Below are 23,682 nucleotides of genomic sequence, written 5' to 3' on the forward strand. Positions count from 1 at the left end.
TCCCGCTCCTTAACATCAAAATAASGAAACAAAAATATTCAGCTACATTGTATAAAATTCTCTTTATATATGTATATACACGCAACCCCCTCCCATAGCTAACAGATTTACCATAGCGAATTTTAAAAAGTTGCTTGTCGAAGGGTGTTGGATTTGCTTTTCTCCGCTTGTTTCAGGCAGTGCTGTTGCTCGGACGGTGACGCCAGGCACACTCATTCTGCAGACCAGAGCACGACAGCAAGGAGCAGTACGTGGGTTTTAGGGGCCCAGTGACAAGAGCCAGGAAACGAGGCCCGGGGCTGACGAGAGCGGCAGGAGCCAGACACGTGAAAGGCGGGTAAAAACGCCCCCCAATACGTTTATCAACCAAAACACAAACAAGACCCATTTTTTCTGTTTCTAAATTCAGGTTTTTTTGTGCAACATCTGTTAAAACAACATTTTAAAAACAGCACAGCATAATGGACGTTCTGGAGAGCTTTTTGAAGCAGAGAAAATCCAATTAAACCCCTTCCTGCACCAGAACGCTTCCACCGCTTCCAGACCCAAGGAAAGTAAAACTTCAGCTGTGTGCAACCTTTCGCAGGTTTTCTTTTTCGTCGCCGCCCTCTCCCGCCCTGATATTACAAAAGATTGCTGTTGGTTTTTATTTTTATTAATAAACGGGCTCCTYGGCAGTTCATATACAATCAGAGGTGAACTTTAAATTCCATTTTATACAAACAGCTCAAAAAATATTGGGAGTGAAGTATGGTAGGAAATATTGCTCACGTTGCCAGTTGACCATGCGTGTAGGACAGGAGGGGAAGGGGTGGTTAGTGCATACCTCCAGAGCAGGGACCCCCCCTCCGGAAAAGATACAGTAGCTGATTACAGAAAGGTAATGTCCACAAAATTAAGTTTTTCATGCTATTCTACTTTCCAGTACTATACTCTCAATTGCTTTCTCAATTTATCCTTGCGGCTAGGTGTTGAACGCTGAGGTATATTAAACGAGAGATACCTGCACCTAGAGGAAAAATCCRTCTTTAGAAAGGGCTTTTGGTGCTGCACAAAGCAACTTCTGTACATTAATTTTCACCCAGCTACGATAACTTCCAATTTAGAGCAGAGAATAGATGACGCCTCCGTTTTTAGGCACTTCTTTTAAAGGGAGTTGTCATTGCGCTGAACCAATTTTTGCGTTGCGTCCCCTCCCCCCTCCCCTCCCCAGCCCCCCAACAAAAGTCAGGGAATATTTTCTACCCTAGGTCCAATTCATTTTTCCTATGGATGATTTCCTATGTATAAAACGACAARGGAAATGTATAATTAAAGAGCAGAGGAACAGCCTGAATTGTCAGTTTTGCAAGACAGCAGATGGCTCCTTAGTATTTAAAACTAATTTAACAATTTCAATTTGACTTTTTAAGTATACGAATGAGACATAAATATAGGCTATCAATCTGTTTAAAAATTTCATTCACATAATGGAAAATTTTTTCATTTATTAAAAATATCACATTTTGAGACTAGAAACAGTAAAGTGCATGAAAAGTTTAAAATATAAATTCAAGAAAATCTTATAGCAGCAAAAAAGCAGAATAAAGAAAAACTTAAAAACACAGACACAACCTTTTCCTATTACTGTGCCATTTTTTTTAAACATCAAGCAGCCAACCAATTTTTCAGAAAATTGCATTATGTTTAATGCCTCTTGAGGCACAAGGTTTTGAACTGGCCACCTCGAGTGTAAAAAGAAAAAAAAGAAAAAAAAAAAAGATTTCCAACACATCTAAAGAGCATTAACAGTTGGGAATGAACCAGCAGCTTTTTAAWTCAACCCTGACCGACAACAGAAAGAAAGAGTATTAAAAACCTATGATGGCTATTTGGCAACTAGGGTCAGGAAAAATAATCCCAGGAATGATTATGGCTACCACTCTCTCCCCCAATGAAAAAAGCATTCAGATAGCTACTCCCCATGYGCTTCGGAGACAGAAGTAAGACCATTTCCAGAGGCTTTTTCCTGTACCCTTGGCGTAACCAGTTAATCCAAAGTTTCTCACCTTYGCAACTGAACTTCAGCAAAGGGAACCTGGAACAGATCTGGAACTTATTTATTCTCCCAGAACTCAAATGCTTGCAACTATTTAAGTGCGATTTCTTGCCATTTGTAAATCCTGCTCCCAAACTACGCTGCTGAACAGTGTTTCACCCCGGTTTGCCAAAGCAGACAGACAGCTCTGTTTAACAGATACGGTTCGGATTACCCAGYATCTTACCCAGAAAGGACCGAGTTCTTCAGAGCACCTAAAAAAAGCTACCTTTATGGCTGCCAAGCAAGCAATCTATAGGGCATTAAATGCTCAAATACAACTTCTTGTGCGATGTAAGGTCATCGTAAAATTCATCGTAAATGAAATTACATCAGGAGAATTTAGACCTCAAGTGTCACTATGGCTAGTAAGCCATCTTTGGTTTTCTAATATTAATTAGATAACAGGCAGGGCCACACCGCTAATAATTTATAGTCAAATATTAAGTGCTTTGCTGATGTGCAAAATTTATTTTGGATGCAGAGTTCAGTCTCCATTTTGGGTTCAGACAAACAGCATTTCTAATATACTTCCTACAAGACAATCATTTCTACTTTTGTTTTTCTTTCTCCTAAAAGGATGGCTCATTTTGCCATGTTCTGGAAAAAAAGCATCATCTTTAAATATGCTACTATGCAAGTTTTTAATCTCATTTGTCCACTTATAAGTGCAGCTTCCTACTGAAAAGAAAAAGCTTGCCAGTTAAAAAAAAAAAATTAAATTAAAAACCTGGAAAGGGAATAATACTTTGGTTCCAGCCCTAGTGCCAAATGATACCAATATGCACCAAAATGTGCAAAATCTCATATCAAACACATAAGGAAAGGAGCTTGAAGAAGCAGCTTAAGGTTGGCCATACTTCACTCCTATATACTTTGATTTACAACTGTACAGGTCCATGACAACAGGTTCTTGCCCACAACGGGGCAGGGCTCCACTACCTCCTGCTGGGCAAGTGAACACCGTTGACAAGAGGCAGGAGCGGAGGATGGAGTTCGAGTTGTGTTAACAGTGAGAAGTGGTCTGAAGGGATGTGAGGGTGTGGACACCCAGTGATGTTGTTCTCAACCAGCCACTGAGGGTCCAAAGGCCCCAGGACACCAAGCACGTTCATGTGAGTGTTGGAATAGAAAATGTAGTCAATCACACCCTAGGGAGAAAGAGAAACATGACAGTGAGAACAGATCCGGGTCCTCACAACCCGTACTCGACTTGCCTCTCGCTGCAATTCAGAGGAAGACGTACAGCACCGGGAGTAGCGTAATAAACGCGTACACCTCTTTGTGTTCAAAGCGCTGTCTCCGTTTTAAGTCACTGACCAGAGTCAGCTTCAGAAGCTTAAAAACGCCAACACATCTAGGATTTTTGTGTGTTATGGAAGTGTCCGGCAAGTGTAGGAACCAGTGGTGAAGCACTTACAGGAACAGAGAGAAAGACAGCCAATTGCCAGGGAATTAAGACAGCATCCTGGAGAAACCAGGTCAATGCCTGCCATTTCAGAAAAAATCGCTGCTTACTTTGAAATCAAAAGTGTAATTGGTGTAAGGCATCAAGTTGTTTTCATAAGCGCTCTTGAGTTGGAAGCCATGCGTAATTCTTCCTTCAGAAGCCCCGTTTTTCCCATTGCCACTGAAGTTCATGAGACACTCGTTGTAACGCAACTCTTTGAAGTCCTTGTGGTTGTCAGCTACTATGCCATTGCTTAGGTATTCCACTACACCTGTTCGSAAAGGAAACGGTTCAGTGAGTTGCTTTAAAATACAGCGTTCGTGGTATTTTGACCTAGGCGTTAAAACCCAAAACACCAAAAAGAGACCCCATGAAGGCAGAAAGAAAAGAGCTTCCCACCTAAGTGCAAATCTACCCAGCAGCCGTCTTGTCCGTCTCTGAGAGGTATGCAGCTTTCTGACCTGCAGCCGGGGAACAGAGGCTCTCCAGTGGTTTTGACACAATTTTTTAGGACTGCGGTAGGACCACAGTCTATGTACTGACACAGGGAGTGCTAGAGAAGCAGCTTTCATATCTATTTCTGATAGTACAGTATTAAACATCATACAGCAAGTCCATCTCTTTAGAAAGTTTTCATGTTACAACAGGAACTCATTACATTCCCACTTATTAGTGCTGCTCAAGGCAAGGCTATTTATTTAGCAGTTCATTTCAAGATCTTTTTGTGCTTTTCTACACATCTTTTAAGGCATGACCAGCTTTTCTAGAGTGTCCAGTTAATCACAAAAACCAATCTACTCAACCAGATGGCTTGCATTTTCTTTATTCAGATTTTGAAAAGCAGCTGTTAACTAAGAAAGCTTTCATCAATACTTAACCAAGGAAGTATAAACTAACAAATAACCCTCAGAGGAAAAGAGGATTCAAGCATTCTACAAAAATAAGTTAAATTAAGAAGAAATCAGTCCTACCTGAATCAGGCAGTGAGTTAAGATCTGCACACAGCACCAGAGGGATAGAATTAGGATCTGCTGTTGGGCTACCAGGCCTGCTTGAGGCTTTCTCAAGGATATTTTTCAGTTCTGAGACAAACATCATAGTCTGAATGAGTTTCACATCTGAGTATTCAGGGTCCCAGTGCATGTGGGCATTGGCCACAATGAGCAGCTGTTTGTCCACATGAAGTGATTTCATACCTAGAAAAATAAATACATTTTTTTCAGTGAAAAGGCTGATTACGTGAACACAGCCGATTCCCCCTCATCATGTTCAGGGCCTAGCAACTAAGGGCTTCAGACGCGCTAGCAGATGGACGTACATTCATTGGGGAAAACAGGCATTTCCTGAACCATTGCTCCTTTCTAAATCAACAACATTCACATATCATTACTTGATTAAATCTCTCCCATATAGGAAAGAACAATAACCCACATAATACGATACAATTAGGATTTTATTCCATCTCTACTGCTCAACTGCATGTGTTAACATCTCTTCTAAATGCTTTCCTCCTCTTCCTCTCCACTTCTCCAGGACACATCTCAAGAACTCTCCAATCCCCAGGCACTAAAGGGCGCTATGAATTTAAAGGTGAAAGCAGTCATCACTTGACTTTTAAACCATGTACCACTATTCAATGTTTAAGGCACAGGAGGGTTTCCTGACTCTTACCTGACACAGTACGGCAGCTTGGTCCCTTGGGAAAAATTCAAACCTCATTAAATGAATGCAGTTTGAACTTAGTTGCTGGAAAACACTACAGCTGCTTTTACTATTTATCTGAGAAACGGTGCTCTAAAAGATGGGACATAAAGTTACAGGCAGCTTCTTCCTGTCCYGCAATTTGGACATCCTGCTCCTTTCAAGAGTACACTAGAAACAAGTAATCAAAAAAACAGGCACACAAACAGAGCAGGGCGGCAATTCTAACTCTCCTGAAATTGTCTACTGCATCTGATCAAACTTAATGAAAATGTGACAGTCAGTCAATCAGCTGGTGTCAAAAGATACCTGATAATCTCATTTTTCCACATCAATACATCAGCACTGTCATGTAATCACTGGGGGAGGATGGAAGGATTCAATAAAGGATAAGAAAAAGAGACTTGAAAATAGAAGCTGAATAGTTCCAACAAGTATTGGTAAGAGCATCTGCATGCAAGCATGCTGACCTTGGAAAAAATTTATCAAGTAGAACTTAATCGTCAAAGTAAACAAGGACAAAAACTTGAGAGGAGAAAGCTAGATGTTGGACATATGGATGAAGGTGCAGCTAAACCAGGAAATCATATCACCTATGGCCTGTTTTAGCTTCTGAYGGACTACCGTTTCTCAAACTAGCACAATGAACAGTGTTTGCTCTTCTGCAAGTATTTCATTACCACCACCAGTGGCAATAATATTCTACAGAATCGCATTACATAAGGAATAATTTCCACCTTAAGTGGAACCGAATAACCAGTCTTTAAGATAACCACGGACATACTCACTTGCTCCAAATAATTCTTTGTGCACTTCTAACACCACAGCAACTCCAATGTTGTCCTTCGTCATCACTCTGTTTAACATAGCTTCTGAACCTTCGGAGTTTGCCATTGCCACCTGATTGAACTCCACTGTATGCTTCTGCACCAGGGTAAATCTGATTAAACAAACAGAATTGCATGTAAAAACGTATGACATATAGGTATTTTAAAGATATGGTTTGCATGTGAACTCCASTCCTCCACATCTGTGGGGAGAGCCTGTGGGACAGGGTGAGGTGCATCTCTTTTGTCCTTTCATTTTAATAAAGGAAAAACAGTTTTGGAAGTATCACCAAGTCTGTGTAGAGCTCTCCGTCTGACAAGGGAGCTACTCTCCTGGGAGATGAGATATCTGGGGTCTAGGAAGTGCTTACTCGTGTCAGTGTAACACTGTGAGAGGCCTATTCAGAGTAACACACAGAGGTTATCACACCTCCTCGGGAGAGTGTCCGAGGCAAAAAATTAAGACGAGACGGTCATTAAAGGCTTGTCTTTTATTTTGGACAAATGTGTTATTAAAGAACAGCTTCTTTCTAACCGCTAGCTACCACCATTAGTTTTGTGAAATTGTGTTTTCATTCCCTTCCAGCCTTAAAATGCCCCAAAACACCTAGGTTCAGAACAAACTGAAACCTTCCTCTTGAATGAAAGCTTTTTTTTTTTCTCATCTTAGAAAATAAAAATAAGTTTAATTATTATTAACAGACAAATGGAGTTGTTCTGTTTTTTAACAGTGGCAGCCARAGAGTGATAACCCCTTCTCTATATAATCTTGTCAGCAGCAAGGTTTTCAAAACATCAGTTGTTTGTTTTCACAAACTTTCTCTATTCAGAACCAGTTCCATTATTTTTATACACCATCCGAAAGGCATACTTTTGTTTCTGAAAGCAATGAATACACAGAAAGGGGCTAAGATTTTGTGAAACTTCCAGTCTGATTAGTGAAATAGCTCAGAGGGAATATTCAGAAGGAACTTCTGAGCAGTACAACRTGAGCACAGTCCCAGGAGCAGTTTGCACAAATGAGCAGTGTGATGCCAGCACCTCCTCCTCCTTCCCAAAAGTTTGATGCTTCTAGTGTAGCTGAACTTTATGGATCAGGTATTCAGAAATTTACCCAGATTAGAGCAGAGAATATTCTGTGATCCTCTGGCAGCAATACATCTTTTAATACCTGAAGATTAAGCCAGCACAGCTTATGGATCTTTAAGGATTAATCTTAGAGGGGTAAAACTTTATGTCAAGCAAGGGAAAAGTTTGTAAAGAAAGGTGTGATATTATTAGTAGATCAACCAAAAAGTGCAAAAACAAAGCATGTACGTTTTTATTCATACTAGCCCTCCTACAACTTTTACGTTTCTTAAGAGAAGTAGTGAACTTCATGTTTTGTTTTAYAGCATAGTAATTTGGATAGCATACATCCTGAGAGAGGGAGGCCTTCAGACATAAATCAAACTATTTTTAAATGCTTTTAAGAAAAGCTGCTTTTGCCCCTTACTTTTCTGTTTTGAAGAATATTGCACAGCCATCCACATGCTTTTTCTCCTGCTCAGACATGATTTTGGCACGTGACTTTGGAGAAAAGAATCCGTCGTATCCTCGTTCTTTCAAGGCTGGCAGAAAAAGGGTGAAGTATTGCTCTGTTTCCACTTCCTGGAATTGAACACAAATAWCCGAGACTAACAAGTCAAGCAAGCCCCTCTTATCACTGTATGGCAACTTGTGCTTGTCTTGGCTTGCAATCAGCAACTTTTACCAAAGTCAAAGGCTCATGTTTGCACAAATCATGTCACTTCCTAGATTAATGGCCTGATGGAAACAGCTTCGCGTTCCTTGATATCCTGGAATCCCCCAAAAGAGAAAGTGACAGGTGTATTTTGAATACCAGTGGGAGATTATACCTTTGACATACAAGTGCGGATACTGTACTAGGTTAAAACTGCTTAGAAGTCTATGGATATCCAGCAGCAATTAATATTTAACCTTGAGAGCTCTACCTTAAAGGGTCTCTCACTCTGCTATAGCCATACATTTTCTTTGCAGTAATGTCTGACTTCCAATAGGGTTCTCTTGAGCTTTTCAGAACAAGATAACGGTTCTCATCTTATGCAGGATTTTTATTTACCAGAGCATGCTTAGAAAACAAAGATCACGTTAAAGACAGAGGTGCTCAACTGTACTAAACATTTGCAATAAACTCCTAGTAAGACAGCAGGATACAAGCATCAATCCAGCAACCAATTACTTAACTCTGAACATGTTGGTCCCCTCTGTTTTCAGTGAGATTATTTTTGAGAAACATGTATTTTAACTTCTGTACCAAGCAGGAGTGAACGAGAGACAGTGGCATTTGGGGATTTACCATTCTACAGTCTGCCTTTCTGCAGTAAACTCCAAAAAGTAGCTTAGCTAATTTTATCTCAGTTCCTTCGTCTTATTTCATAAAACACAGGATAACACGTGAACAAGGAGCTGTGCGCACAGTTTGTATCGGTAAGCCCCACAGTCTGTTAGCAGGCAGGAGAATATGGTGCTTTCAAGAGAATATTACATTCTAAAGGTGGAAGTTAATGTTTTCTGTTTCTGATGTGAAACGAAGTTATTACCTGAAGACTAATGATATCTGCATCACAGTTGACTATTTCTTCCATGATTCCCTTTTTTCTGTACTCCCAGTTCARTGCCCAAGATGGGCAGTAGCCATAGAGCTGCCGGGTGGCATATTTATCACACAACACATTGTAACACATAACTGTGAACGAAGCTAGAAGGAAACAAAGAAGGGGAAATGGCGTCAGCCTCGGAAGATAACGAACGCTGAAGTTATTCAAGTCAAAATACTGTATCTTACATGGTCTATTTTGGAGGCCCTACCGAACAAAATTCAGTGGGCTTGTTCCACTGTGAGTTTCATGAACAGGAGTTAAAAAGGCCCTGCTGAGCCAGCAGTTATCGCGTAACGCTAAAATCTTGTGAAAAAAAATCAGCATTACCACCAAAATGCAAGGGAGTAATAATTGTAACATAGGAATGAAATCTCATTTTGCAGTTAATTCTTTATTTCCTTTGGGGAAGGGGTAATTTACTGGTCAGCAACAATTAGGAAYGGTCTCTCTGGAGCTGGGGGTGGGGGACAGGAAAGGAGCACCACTTCAGCAATTGAGTCAAACCCCAATATTCAGTGCTTTAACTGCCTTGATACAGCAGCCTCAGGCCTGCATGACCTACACAGTTAGAGAGCAAAATCAAAACCAAACTATTCAGGAATGGTTACCATGTCATGATACTSCAGCATCAGAGAGAAATGCTGCTTTAGAAAGCCTCATTTTTAGGCAGTTTAATTCCAAAACATTAATATGATTTTCCTAGCACCTGTATAATGTATTTCTAATTGACTAGAAAAACATACTGTTCCTCCTTCCTGTGGCTGAAGTGTATCAAGTCCAAGAGAGACAGAGGCCTGGGAGAGGGCGGGCAAGAAAAGGAGAAATGAATTCATAAATTAGCAAGCACCTAAGACATTATTTGCTGGCATTGAAAAAAAAAGGGAGAAGTCAGCATGCATCTCATCAGGTCATTCAGCTTGAAACACAGTTCTTTCACGCGCAAATCTTTTAGCCCCCTCGTCAAACATCAYCTTAGATTTTAAACCAATTAAAAAGAAAAAAAAAGTAGGTAAATGCAATACCCTAGCACCATGCCACTAGGAAAAGACTGTTCATACTTGCAGGGAATTAAGTGAGGTTTTACTGTRATGTCACCCCAGGCCCTGTCAGTGCCTCTCTCAGAAGCCTGCGGCCAGTGTTTCAACACRTACAGCATAATTCAGCACACACAAATATATTTTTCAGTATAACAGGAGCTGGAAATATTACTTCTGAACTTCAAGATGCTTCATTACAAAGGCTAAAAATGCAATGTAAAAACATCTTTTGTTCTTTGATGAGATAAAGTTTGATATAGCCAAGACCAGCAGAAAGGCATTTGCAAGCAGCACTGAGACAGTTGCGCAGACTGAAGTCAAATCAAAGACTGCTGGTATGGTTTTGCAGATTAATATGTGTTAAACAACAAAACAGCTGTATTTTTATATTCATAGTCAAAAAAGATTTCTGCCATTCAGTTGTTTCCATTTTATTATAACAACCTATTGATTTTTTTCTTCCTGAAAAGCTTCTTGCACTGGGTCTTGCCATTTCCACCATGAAATATCCCACAGCTCATTCGCTTAGTGTAATGCTGTTTAATGACTCCTAAATTCTGTTTCTTCTCAGAAAGTTTGATTAAAAAAACAAAATCAAGTCAGTAGAAGTGCACTGAGATCCTCATTTGTAAGGGAATTTGAAGCAGAAATGCAGAGCTTTATGCTATGGTGGCATACAGGATTTTGGGTATTTCCTCCTTTTCTCTCTACTTTTTGCTGGTTTGCCATTCTTGAAAATAAAAAAGTGACAGGTGATCTTAACTACTACATTAACTTGCTTCACACACTACTGAATTAAGTCTTGAAGACCTAATATCTTGGAGTTTCTAAGAAAAACACGGAGAAGACTGCCAATATTACTCTTGTTAGTTATTAATCAGATCTTCTGCAATAACTATATTAGCGTTTGTGTTCTTTATACATGCTCATGAATGCTTTTTGAGGGCTACATTCAGGAAGAATAGACAGTGGATTGTACATACTGAGGAAATGCAGCCTCTTGCACTTTATCATAAACAACAATAGAGGGCATTAAACTAACTGCAGTACCAGGCACTCCACGTGTTCTCTTGCAGATAAGGGACTTCTCAAAGCCTAATGCTAGTCAGCGTAGGTGTGGACACTGCATTTGTACACAGCGATTTTACAGTTCTTCTATATACTATGAAATAGCATTAAAAAAAAAAAAAGGAAAGCTCTTTTGCTTGGTCCTCAGTGGCTGCAGCAAATACAAAAAGACCTAACATGGAAGAGAAATGCCTGACATCACATCAGAATTGAAAAAAACAGGTATTTACAGCCAAGTTTTGAAACACAGCTCAGCCACATGTTAATTATTTTGTAAAAAATGAACACAAATGGCTACTTCCAGTCTGATCCATGTAACACAGAAGACTTCAGTGAGAATAAAGCCGAAGAAGAATTCTTCAGTGCTTCGTTGTCTGAACACAGAGAGAAGAACTACAGATTTACCTGAGGGCAGAATTTGGTCTCGTTCTTTTAAAGTAATCCATGGCCTTGGAGGCAGCTGCTCTGGATGAACTAAAAAATTTAAAGCAGTGATTAATTCAGGGTTTATCATCGTAAGTTACAATTTCTAAATCAAACTGATGACTCAACAAGACTGTTTCACCCTGTGCTTTGCAGCCCCAACTCCCCAAGTCTTTTTAAGCTCCAGGGGAGACAAGGATATAAAAAAACATTTAAAGGCCAGAAAAAGCTAACTATAGTAAGAGCAAATTGTCAGTTGTATGATTCCCAATTATTTTTCTCTCTTGCTTTTAAATCTAGAAGAAACACTGAAATACTCCTGCACCTTGAATATAYTGCTTAAGAAGAAGCGGTAAATCTTGCAGTGGTTCAACATCCTATACTCCCTTTCCCAAAGAACCTTACCCTACATCRCAGTCATTCATGCAATTCATACTCTCCAGTTATGAAGCTAGATGTTGGGTCTTTAGGCAGCATGAGAGAAAGACCATGTAAAACACTGGTGGTTTTACAACACAGTAGAGTTCAGCTGTGAGCAGTTTCCAACATAAATACAGCTACTATTAAAATTTAACAATTAGGAATTCTTGAATTGCAAAATCCTACCAACTCCAGTGCTATTCAATCTGCACATGAACTGAAGTTTTTAAGAAAGCACAGTAAGTAATAGAATGGCAACATTTAAAGAACATGCTTCCTAAAAATACACCATAAACCCCATTAAGGTTTGCATGTAGCGTGTTTTCCAGACACAGGCCAAAGCCTACAGCTAGGAGTACAAAAGATGTATTTCAAAACACAAAAGCGGTTAGAAAATACTCTCCGCTCAGCAGTTCAGATTCTTGAGTGAATGACAGATACCATCAGTAAAGCATACTTTTAAAACACTTATGTCAATCAGATTTGTAGATTTGTCACCTGCTAGATTGTCAAGCATGTAGTTCAGTAGCTTTCGAGTTCCATCTGGATCCTGGTAGAGGCTGAGAATATCTTGTGATAAAGGATTGCCTGCCAACCAAATAAAACAAGAACTGGGTGAGTAGCTGCCCGGCTTTCTTGAGGTTTCCCARTAAAAGAAAATCTCCCATAATGAGAACAGAAAACTGACCTAGAAGATCTTTACATTGCTTAACTCCGTAACTCTAGAATACCACAGTAGCAGGCGCTACAGGTATGGCCAGCACATACGGACTTCTTCCTTCAACTCATTTCAATCAAGACAGAGTAAGTTAGGAGGTCTATTTATCTATTTACAAATTTGAAATAAGCTTATAATGAAGTTTGAGAGCATTAAAAAAACAGCGTTATTTCCCAGACTGTTTGGTCATCTTTGCTACAAGTTTAATATCTAAAATAAATTGTAAGGAATTGTTGAGGTAATACATCAAGCTTTTGAGCCCAACCCTCTCAGCAGTTCAACAGTACTTCTAGGAACATTTTACTGTAAAGAACTCACCTTTCAAACCTAGGGTTTGTAGCTGGAAGAGCCGTCCAAGTTCATAAGGCAAAACCCGTAACAGATTGTTATTTAAAAGCAATTCCCTGCAGCAAATGCAAAAACATTTTGGATGAGTATCACTTCAGAAGAAAATTCTTAAAGGACTATATGCTGCCCCTCTTCAAAGATGGCAGTTTCCATTCTGAATTTTTTGTATCAAAGAAAGATATACCAATCTTCCCATTTCACAGCATAACTGAAATACTCCCATAAAAAAAACAAACAAAATAAAGACAAAATTAAATCAGGGAGAAGTTAAACAGCAGYCAGTCCCCAAGTCTCAAACTGATAATTTTTCAAAGCAGAATACTACATAACATACAGATATCGATCCGTAGAGAAAAAAAGTATAACAAAAGTAATTATTAGAACTAAGTCTTTGCACCAATCTTGAATTTTTCAGAATAATTAAATCCAAGAAAAGAAAGTCAAAAAACACTTTGTCCCAATCCCCATAAAACAGAGTTTTGGAAAGTTAAGTAGAATAATTTATCTCACCTGAGAGATACCATGTTTCCTAGTTCTGCTGGTAAACTTCTGAGTTTGTTGGATGACAGATCCAGGTAAACCAGATTATGAAGCTTGGCAATATCAGGCGGAATGCGAGTAAGATTATTGTCATTGAGGTGTAGAGCCGTCAAGTGCGTCAGCGACCAAAGGGACGTACTTARGCTCCGCACTCTACCTAAAAAAGAAAAGTAAAGAACCACCTCTTCAGTCAGCTTTACACTCTCAAATTATTGCATACAAACTATGAGAGATGTCAGAAAACCCATTTGCAGAGCTGGACAGGATTTCCAGCGTGGGAGCCCTATCACATCAATGCAATACTCAACGATGCCTGCAGAAAATCCACTCAGATATCCTTTCCTCGAGCAGGTTTTAAATAATCATCTAACATTCCCTGTTAAAAGGGTGGAGACAAAGGTAAAATTGCATGGAAGCAGATACGCTATAGAGAAATCAGCGCCCAAACCGAGGCAGTGTTTTAAACCAAATGAATTGAAAGTGAGCAAGCAAGGCTTGCAGGCCATCCAGTAAGTTAGTTAATATTCCTCCCCCACTTCAGAAAAACTGTTTGCACTGCAGGATCTCCTATCGGGAAGGGTCTGGTGCAATTTTTGCACGCTGAGACTCTGCTGAACCAAAATTCGAAACCAAATCGACTCACCCGAGATCTCTAATTCGGCCCAGTGAGACTTCTTCCCATTGGCTACCTCTTCGGCTGACATGATGGTGTAAATTCTGCGAGGATCTGGAGGATCATATTTTTCCTTTGGCATCCCTGTTAGTCTGAAAGATCATCACAATCATTACTTTATGTCACTTAACAACCTTTCTTCATTTCTATTGTTTAAGAAATAGTATAACATTTGATACAGAAAACTTAAGTTGATAGAAAAATTATTAAGTATTTATTTTACTGTTCTATTCTTATCAATTTTCTAATTCATTTCATTGTCCCCACTGACACTCTGCAAAAACGCACGCACAGAAGTTTATAGAAGTTCACAGAACCTGTAGACAAGACAATGGCATTTCACTCATTCCCTGTATGGATTACTCTCTCCTGTAGTCTACATAGGAAACAGCTGAGAGGAAGACTCTTCTCTGTTTTTTACAGCAATAATTTTCAGCWTACAAAAGTCCCAGTTTTGCACTTCACTTACTCAAGACTTGAAAGTGCAATTTGAAGGGGAATAGGCTGGGTTTTTTTCCCCATTAACTATCTAGCTTTTTTGTTTCATGCTTTTTCATGCTTAGTATCAGTCAAGACCTTTTTATTACTAATGGCCTAGGAGAGACAAAACAAGGGGCAGGTAAAATTCCCATCAGCAGTTCTTATACATACAGGGTATCTGAATATCAAATGTACTCACATCTTAAGGGCAAGTTTGCAAACAGACAAGTTCAAATCAACTAATTTTCCAGACACTTGTCAGAAGAGCGCTCTGATGTCCCAACCAAAAAACCCATACACTTTACAGACGATATGGTGAGATGCTTTCCTCTATACCTTTCCAGACCACGGCACTAAGAAAGGCTGGGGATTTGTTCAGTTTATAACATAAGATTGACTGAATTAGCTGTTCACTGCTCGTCACCCTACTCCTTTCCTCCCCAGACAAACAAAACACACAAAACCGTAATTTTATACGAATTCAAACAGACTGGTCTACAGAAGGCATTTTTTCCTTATCTGTATGCCTCTATTACAACCAGCTCCGACAGGGGTGAAGATCTTAAAATAACCTTCCCTTGTTTGCTTTGCTGAACTGACAAGTCGAAAACCTATGAAGAATTTGAGGAAACTAGTTTAGATTATTTCCAGCTAAAGAAAGGTCACAAATCTGATTTATGAGCTTAGTTTAAACTACAACAGTTTTTCAAATTCAGAATAACTACTGCTGCAGATAGCCAAAACAGATTTCTGGCATTTTATAGCAACATGAGTTATCAGAGCTCTCCTTTGTGAAGTGTCTCAGCTAGAAGACTATTTCTTTTATTCCCTTGAGAACACACAAGGAAATTCCATTTACACTGAATTAAACCGCCAAGTTTCAAGCACGTGGCAGATGCAAACCACACTTCTAATTATAGCAAACTTCTATTTACAGGTGAAGTCACATGGCAATAAAAGCCACGGGGTAAGAGGATTCGGCACTCCTGCTGCTGGGCTGCAGCAGTTCAGTCCAGGGAGATGAATGAAATGGATTAGGTAAGGACACCGCATTAGACCTGAAAAACTTAGATCCCCATTTCAGAGTTTGAAAATTAGGAACTGGACTCACCAACGAAATCAAAGTTACAGACTACACTTCAGTACTGCTCAACCTCCTGCACTCGAGTTTTGTGGGATTTATCTTTAACGCTAAAAACACGTGCAGGCAGAACCAGGCAGCATCCCCCAGCCTCACAGCCTCCTGCGAGTCGCGAGAGCCCTATTTCTATTTTTCTCATGGGGTCCCTTGCCCTTCGGCATGCATAAAACAGATCTACTTTGCATCGAGCCTCCACACTGCTCTTCCTGGATTTTGTAGACCCCTGAAGCCGGCCTGAGCAATCCAGCAGAGCCGTGAATCATCACCGAGACGGGGGCCAACACTTGAGCATATGGAGAGCTGGCAGTCCCTGCCAGCCGCGGAGCGCCCAACCCCAGGTTTAGTGCGAAGAAGCACACTGCAATGCTACTATACTTTGTATAAGAAGTGTCACTGCTCGTGCCAAGAAGCAGCAAGCTAGTTTTGCAGCGAATAAAGCTGCCGTGGCCGTGGATTAGCATTACTTGCAACTGATCCTTTAGAAGAAAGTGAGATTTTATTACCTGGCGATACTTATTTTAACCATAATGTATACTGCAGATTGTAAGGGGCAAACATAAGGATATCTGCGTGGTGAAAATGAAGCAGAATATCAAGAAAAGATTTAGGCCTTATATTAGAAGGGAGCTTTTGGGATCTTTAAGTCTTACTCATCACATGTTTTAACACTTGGATTTCACTCGTTTGATCAGAATTGTCCACTCTCAGCAACTAGGTCTCAGTTTTGGTACCTATTGCTCTCCCACTCTCAATTCAGCCGTCCATCTTCCCTCCCTCTGACCCAAGTACCAGCTTTCTCCAGCTGCACCTTCTCCATGCAGCGTCCACACTGCTGCTGCGACCCCCTTTCTGCAGCAGCTGCCAAGGCGTCCAAGGCAGCATTTCTCTGTTTGGACTATTGTAGGTGTTCAACTATTTCCCAACTTTTTCCAAGGAAAAGGGCAGTAAACTGAACAGAAATGTTCAAATGACTATTAACTAAAAAATAAACTTTGCTGAGTTCCTTTGAAGAGATGGTTTATCCGGACACCCACTCTGGCTCCAGACACACGCTGAGAGTTCCTACCTAATTTTCTGTAAGAGTTAAAGCTTGTTCTCCTATTAGGTTTACAGAGAATCCTCCCAACTCTGGTTGCTGCACTCAGCCAGTTGTTACCCTCCATACTGGAAAATACTTTGAAGCTGCTCAACCAAGACCTACTCATTCTTAGGATTTAAAACCCAGCCTGCTATGTTTAAAGTATCTAGAGTGTGACACTTATTAGCTCCCAGACCTATTAGTCTATCCACCTAGCCAGGAGGGGTCTTCATTTTGCTTTTTAATCTGTCACATCTTGAAGCAACCTGTATTTATACCAAATCTGAGCCTAGGACAGCTGCAGCATCCCAAACTTTGCTTTCCAATGAGCGGTAGTAGCTCTTGGGTGAGTGCTTTGTGAAATGTGCTGTGCTTAGTGGCCTTCGCATTCTTGTTGTCTACACCATAATATTGTAGCCATATCAGACCCAGATAGATTTAAATTTCAGGGTGCATTTCCAGTTAAAAAGGCGCGTGGAAAACTATTTGTACTTCTGCTTGCTATTTCATTCCAAGTCGGGCGCAGAGGGTTAAGTGCTCAGGAAGGCTCAGTCCAAATGCGGGTCCTTGCTGTCACACGTGTGTCGATTCAAAGCCTTGGGGCGGCAGCTCCCTCCAGCTGCTGAGCAGAAACCAGAGCAGAGCTGGCCGTTCACGCTGCCAGATTCCAGCAGCTTTGTTCCTCCCCATCTGGCAGATGTTGGACAAACATCCCAGGCCCCCGTGATGAAAACTTGAAGAACGGCAGCGGTTAGGCCATCTGAGTCACCCCATACTCATTCACACCTGCCCACGGGCCAGGAGATGACCACTGACCAGGCAACACCATCARAAAGTTTCAGAATCACCGCTTCCTCTTTGGAAGGGCACCCAACCAAGTTATGTTGAAATACTGCTTGTTATGAGAAGCGCTCTGCCAATTTAAAGTAATTTGCAGCAGTCAAAGGGCCTCCAATGAAACAAGGCCTGAACTGCAAGTCAAATGACACACGCATTTTTCAGAAATTAGTCACTTTAATACTATTCTGAAATAGTACTGAGTCAAATGATCATCAGTGTAATTTCCATAGCTGCAGAAAAGAGAAATCAAACCTAAATTGAATATACTTTTTTCTTCTGCATAATGGCAGCACTAAGCAAGAACTGAGAGCCATTGAAGGCACTTTTTAAAGCAAATAGGAATTTGGTCTAGGTTCCCAACTCCTAATGTTTCAGTCTTCCGCTCTACTTGTCCTGGAACTAAACCAATATCAAAAAAAACCCCACTTATTTTGCTCAGTTAGTCTTCAGGGGGCTAAACCTAGTTCTTTGAACCAGTTAACCCCAAGATCAGACAAGTACCAGCGCTGCTTGCAAGCAGCAGAGTGGGAGCACGCAGCTGGGTATATGGGAACTGAAGCAGTGCTGATTTTTTACACACATATGTATTAACTCTTTGGGTATAGGTCTGTCCTAACACTTTCTCAGACACCTTCGGACTAGCATCAAAACCCAGAGAGATGACTGGCACAGTGCCAGTACTCAGCTGGCCCTAATTATGGTCCCAGCTGAACTTAAGCAGCTCTAACGCAGGTGTGTATAAAAAGAGCAGGGGGTCTTTTTTTTTTTTTTTTTTTTTGGAGGGTACTTTTGAGCTGTGAGGTTGTGCTGCAGGTTTTTATTCTCAAGAGACATGTTTTGGGAAGTCACTAACAGGAGCTTCGGCACAGACGGAGTTTCAGAAAACCAGGTACTAACAAAAAACCATTCTGTACTTACATGGGTGTGGAGAATATGAGATATGGAGGCTGTAGTTAGCAATATGAATTATAAACTGTGATTTTGCTAGGGAGAAGCTGAAGGCTGCCCTACAAATGGTATCAATACAACAGGAGAAATGAAGGCATTATGCTAGGGATACTACACCATCTTTGAACATGAAACTTCTTAAATCATATTGTAATTTTTTAATGGATGAGAAGTCAACAGCAGCTGAGAAGGCTGAAAATCTCTTGACACACTGCATAACCAAACACACCAAAGTAGTTATCTCAAATTTGCTGTGACAGGTAAATTACATTATTATCATTTTTAATAATGTCAAATCTCCTCTTTCAAAGGCAAATAGGCCATATCAAGCAGAAGGATTGACATATATTCAGAGGAAAGAGAAAGCCTGCTCAAAGTTGCCCAGATTATTTGGTATTTATGTTGTAGGAGGCCTTTGAAACTAGATAGGTCAAAGTCCTGTAGATCTACATGCTGTTCCAAAATAATGACTAGTCCCTTCCCCAGAGAGTTTAAAAGATGTACTTCTTAAACTACAGCGACTACAGTATATGTTGTTCAAGTTCTTCCATACCTCAATGCATAAATGAGTTATTTCTAATGAGCAAAAGCAAATCAAGAAGTAAATCAAAAAGAGCTGTAACCGCATCTCATTTCAGCCCTATTTTCATGGGTATGTTGGCATAACTCAAAATCCTGGCCTCCAGCATAGGGACTTGCTTTGTGATTTTTCAGTCTTGGCATATACAATCAAACTGCTGAAGGATTTTGGAAACTATCCAGCAGACAGCCCTGAATCACGTCTCCTCCCTCTGCGCGGTAACAGCTTAGCGTCCATCCACTTCCATATGGTGATCCCTCACTGAAATTAAAAATCTTGCTGGTTGACAAGGAGGGTATGTGTGTACAAACAGGCACTTGTTATTTGACCCTGGCAAGTTGCATCACAAGTTTGAAAATAGAGCCATTTTTAATCTATATATTTAATAAACAAGACTCCATGGTTCCAAAGGGTACAGCAAAAGGCTGCTGTTTTGGTTTAAGTGCATTCCATTTTTATATGATAGTATGACAACAGTCTCATAGTCTCAGGCTCCCTAAAGAGAAGGAAAACTACAGCTGGTACCCACAAATACAGAAAATGATTTCTGGAGTACTTGGGGTGAATGATGAGCAAAACAAGTCGATCAATTAATGGCATACTACTACTAGCGGTTTTGTTTTAAATCTCTACAGTACGTGTATATATGTGTCAAGGTATACTACTTAGTAAATCGGGGAAAACTAGAAAGAAAATACACAAGGAAAATTGTGATAGTCTTTTTTTGGATCTACGGTCTCTTCATTGTGTGTTCCTGTGGGAGTATTTTCTACCATCTCTGCAGACATTGCAACTCCAGTAAGAGCTCCAGGACCACAGTGAGTCTGTCAACAAAGGCACTAGCTCTCCTCAACTACCACTACCAAGTAATCTGGCTGCAAACAGATCATAGGTGAAATGAATAAAAAAGCCTTGTCATATCTTTCACTAAAAAAAGAAAGCAAGCATTCTGTTCATATCACTCCCCAATACTGAGATTTCAAACTAGCTTTAAGAAAGCACAATGAAAATAAATAGGGGCTACTTGGATGCAAGCAAGCATCCTATCAACAGGAGGAGAGTTAAACACCAACTGAGGAAAAACTGCAGGACAGAGATCAAATTTGAAGTGATTATTAAATCTAAGGAATAGCAGCTAAAATTTCAAGCTTAATACCATGGAGCTGGCAACAAATGGCAYGGTCTGCAAGTGCAACTGAAAAAACCCTTTGTTTTCTAAATCTGTATTAAAAAAAGACATTTACTATCAAACTAACCATCCAGGAAAATGTTTTCCTCGTGCCATGGCACATGGACTCACCAATACAGGCTCTTCTGTATGAAATCCATTGGTCTCTACTAATTAACTCTCCTCTTCTGCAGAAGGAGTACAGAAAGGTTAGGAGAACTTGGGAAGTTAGAGCATTAAGGGTCTTTGAGTTCTGTCTCCTTTCAAGTCTGTAGCAACAGTAAGTTTGCCTCTATGGTAACAGGTAGACAGGGCTGCAGCACAGTTGGCTTTTTTGAAAAAAATGCTCCAAGTGGGAAAGGCAGAGGACCTTGCTCCTGTAAGCAAGTTAGGTCAGCTTGCACTCTTCTCCCATGCTAATGCATCCTATTGCTTGTTAAATGTTAAGGATTTAGAAAAGCGTTGCAGCCCCCACCAGATTGGTGGCGGGAGTTGGGACTGGGCTCGCACTCAGCGGTGCAAGGCAGTGATGGTAGAAGTGTGGTGATGAGGCCATGCTGACGGTCACGGTACGGTGGTGTTTGTCCAAATGTTGCTCTTGCTTATATCCCGTGAGCTACTTCCATTAGGCTGAGCAAGGAGAGGCGGTTGAGGTTTCTGCTGCTTGCTTTAACAGCAAATCCGCTCTTTGTGCATCAGGGAGTTTTCCATGCAGCAGTTCATAGGGACTTGCTGGGCACTGCTGTACAAGGTGCAGGAGCAAAAGCCAAGGGGAGGAGTGGAAAGGGAGGGAACTAGCTGTTTTCTAGTAATTTTAGAGCCAACTGGCACTTACTGGATGGAAATGCTAATTGTCCTACTGACATACACCCACTAGTTATTTCCCCCTGTTCCCKCATCTCCTTTAAATGTAGTCTTTTCTTACATCACAGGTAACACCAGAACATCCAGGTTTCCACCCTTCCTTTTCCTCTGTCCCACCCCCATTTAACAAGAAGAGCAGAGCTGTTTACTGCACAGAAATACTATGTAGCATTAAGTAGTTACTTTAATTTGCATGCTTAATTAACACTTCGGTCTTTACTCAAAAAGAACAGCTTCTACTGTGCTTGCAATAGTCTGTTACCTCTCACTGTGTCCCTGATCACTACTGAACAGGGATCAAGACATAAATTAAGTAAAACATGCCCTTGTTTGCATACCTATTACTTTCAAAACAGTTTTTCGGAGCTGGTTTACATGTAAACACATGGTAGGCAACTCAAAAGCCAAGCTCTGCTTAATAGAAGTGCAGATGTCTACTGTAGGGCAAGAATAAGCATGTCGCTGGACAGACTGCAAATAAACCTAACCAGAAGCCCCTGGACGGCCAGTTTAAATAGTACTTTCATTTACATGCGTATCCTCCATGGGCCCAAAGAAATGACCCATTTGCACTGCCGCCCATCCCCTGGAGAGCCTTGGTCTTCTAATGAGATACAGGACAGAGTGGCTTAAAGGATTAAGGACTGAAGTCAGCAAGAGCCGGGAGGAGGAAGCAGCCAGGGCGACTGCCTGATCGGCAGCAAACATCACGGCAAAACACTGCTGTGCACGGCTGTGACTTAAGATAACCGTATGTTTTCTTAGCTCCGAACTGACAGGGATAGGACCAGGGAGAAAAAATTTTCAGCACTTGGAGCTGGATATGTGCAAAGTGTTGTGGTTCTCTAGCATCTCTCTGGGTCTCGAGGGAAGGGGCCGTTTTACTGACAAGGCTAATCCTGCACCTCAGTTCATTCAGTCACTTGCTTAGAAATGGTAAAGACCCTGATCAAATTACCCGAGCCAACACCTTGGCTTATTCAGCTCCTAGGGATCGATAACTGGAGAGAAGCCAGCCATCGATCTGTTTTTTGAGCGAAACTATACCAGAATAATTAATTCGCGCATGCCACTGCAGCGACTTTGAAGTGGTTTTCTYGATAAATATTTCTTCCCTTCTTTACAATACAAGTCAAATCATCAATAACCTTTCMTCCTTCAGAAAAAAGTTTGTGCTTGGGGAGAAGAATAGATGAGATTATTTCTGTGGCCACAATGTTATCTTACCCTTCGTGTGGTGCGCTGCCAACAGTTTAATAAAAATAAGCCAAGGCGAGCCGCAYTTCAGCTACTCTCCCCATACAATAGAAAGATAACGGCCAGCTTATCGCTCACAATCTGTCCTTTGCAGCAATGATTAACAACATGGAAATCTGCCACCATAACGCTTACTTCAAACAGCTTCAGAGTTACAAGGCCTGCCCTGTTCCACTACAGGTAGGTTTGCACCAGTCAAAGCTTGAGAGGGGGAAAAAAGCCAAAGAAGATCAATGCACTAGTAGTGAAAACTTTTGCAGTTTCTGGCACAATAAACTAGCCTTTTTATATCACTACAATTTCAAGAGGCCACAGGATGCTGCACTAATATTCAAAGGAGCTAGGCTAGCATGCTYAAAATGGGAGACGGTGAAGAGGAGGGATTTTTTTAATGAAGCAGTTTCTAGGAATAAACCCTTTTTTTTAAATAGGGTATATTTAAATAGATGTCACTTTTAATCAAAGATTTTTAAAAAAAGGCTTGCCTGATAACCAAAGAAAATCATACTGTTTTAATATCAAGGGTTAGTTTAGCTTCTTGTGTATTCCATTACCCAAATCTTTTGCATGTGTACTTACCTCATGCTTAACTTCCAAATACTAGATTTGGTTTTAAAATCAATGTTAACAATTAACGCCATGCTCCAAAATGATGAAAAATTGCATCAATAGCCCAAGACAATCTCTGCAGGAAACTGGAAACTCGCATCTAACAAAAGTCCTGCCGCATATTCGAAAGGTAAATTACTCTAAGATCCAAGAAATTGGACTGTGACAATGAGACGTATGAGAGCTGTGAGCTCTGGCTGGTAAAGAAAGGATGTGACCCAACATGGGAAGTTTTCTGGTCTTTAAATGAAGATTAGCATAAGGCTAATTCTGGTGAGCAGAAGGATCTCTCTAATACTACTCCTATCTAGAGCAAAGTAGGCCGTATGTGAATAAACCCTGAAGTATACATTAGCTGGGAAGGGGCACAGCTAACATGAATTCTTCTCATTCCTCTGCCAAAAGATAAGTTAAACATAGGTTGATCCTTAAACATAGGTTGATCCTTCTGTTCAGCCATGTGAAGAGATTTCAGGGCAAGTGTTTTCTTTAGCTAATCAGGGTATACCCTTAGCTATTTTTGCTGCCGTTTTCCATACAGCTTTCTGCTTTTATTTAATATCGCAGCACACAAGTTAATTCATTGAACTCGGCAACGCTTTTGGTTTGGGAAGGCCTCCTTGCCACTCCCACTTCCCCATGGCGCTGGGCTTTGGTCACAGGCCTTCGCTGCAGATTCACAGGTACATGTGCCATCAGCCACCCCAGAGCTGCGGCACTGACTCACTTCTGATGGTGACAATGCTCCGAGCTGCAAGGGGATCCAAGCGCT

General features: G+C 40.7%; 1 protein-coding gene across 1 annotated transcript; it reads right to left on the reverse strand.

Moving 5' to 3' along the window:
* Positions 1–43: 43 nt before the first annotated feature.
* CNOT6L (CCR4-NOT transcription complex subunit 6 like) lies at positions 44–23,682 on the reverse strand. The gene is made up of 12 exons (XM_026090069.1): positions 23,638–23,682; positions 13,916–14,037; positions 13,243–13,429; positions 12,703–12,788; positions 12,165–12,254; positions 11,229–11,297; positions 8,659–8,816; positions 7,551–7,705; positions 6,017–6,168; positions 4,499–4,723; positions 3,596–3,798; positions 44–3,228 (listed from the first exon to the last, which is right to left on the reverse strand). Exons 2-12 carry the CDS (start codon positions 14,025–14,027, stop codon positions 3,016–3,018), a joined length of 1,650 nt encoding a protein of 549 aa, XP_025945854.1. The 5' UTR covers positions 14,028–14,037; positions 23,638–23,682; the 3' UTR covers positions 44–3,015.

This window comes from Apteryx rowi, unplaced genomic scaffold (genome assembly GCF_003343035.1).
Source record: "Apteryx rowi isolate R43461 unplaced genomic scaffold, aptRow1 scaffold_85, whole genome shotgun sequence".
NCBI classification, from domain to species: Eukaryota; Metazoa; Chordata; class Aves; order Apterygiformes; family Apterygidae; genus Apteryx; species Apteryx rowi.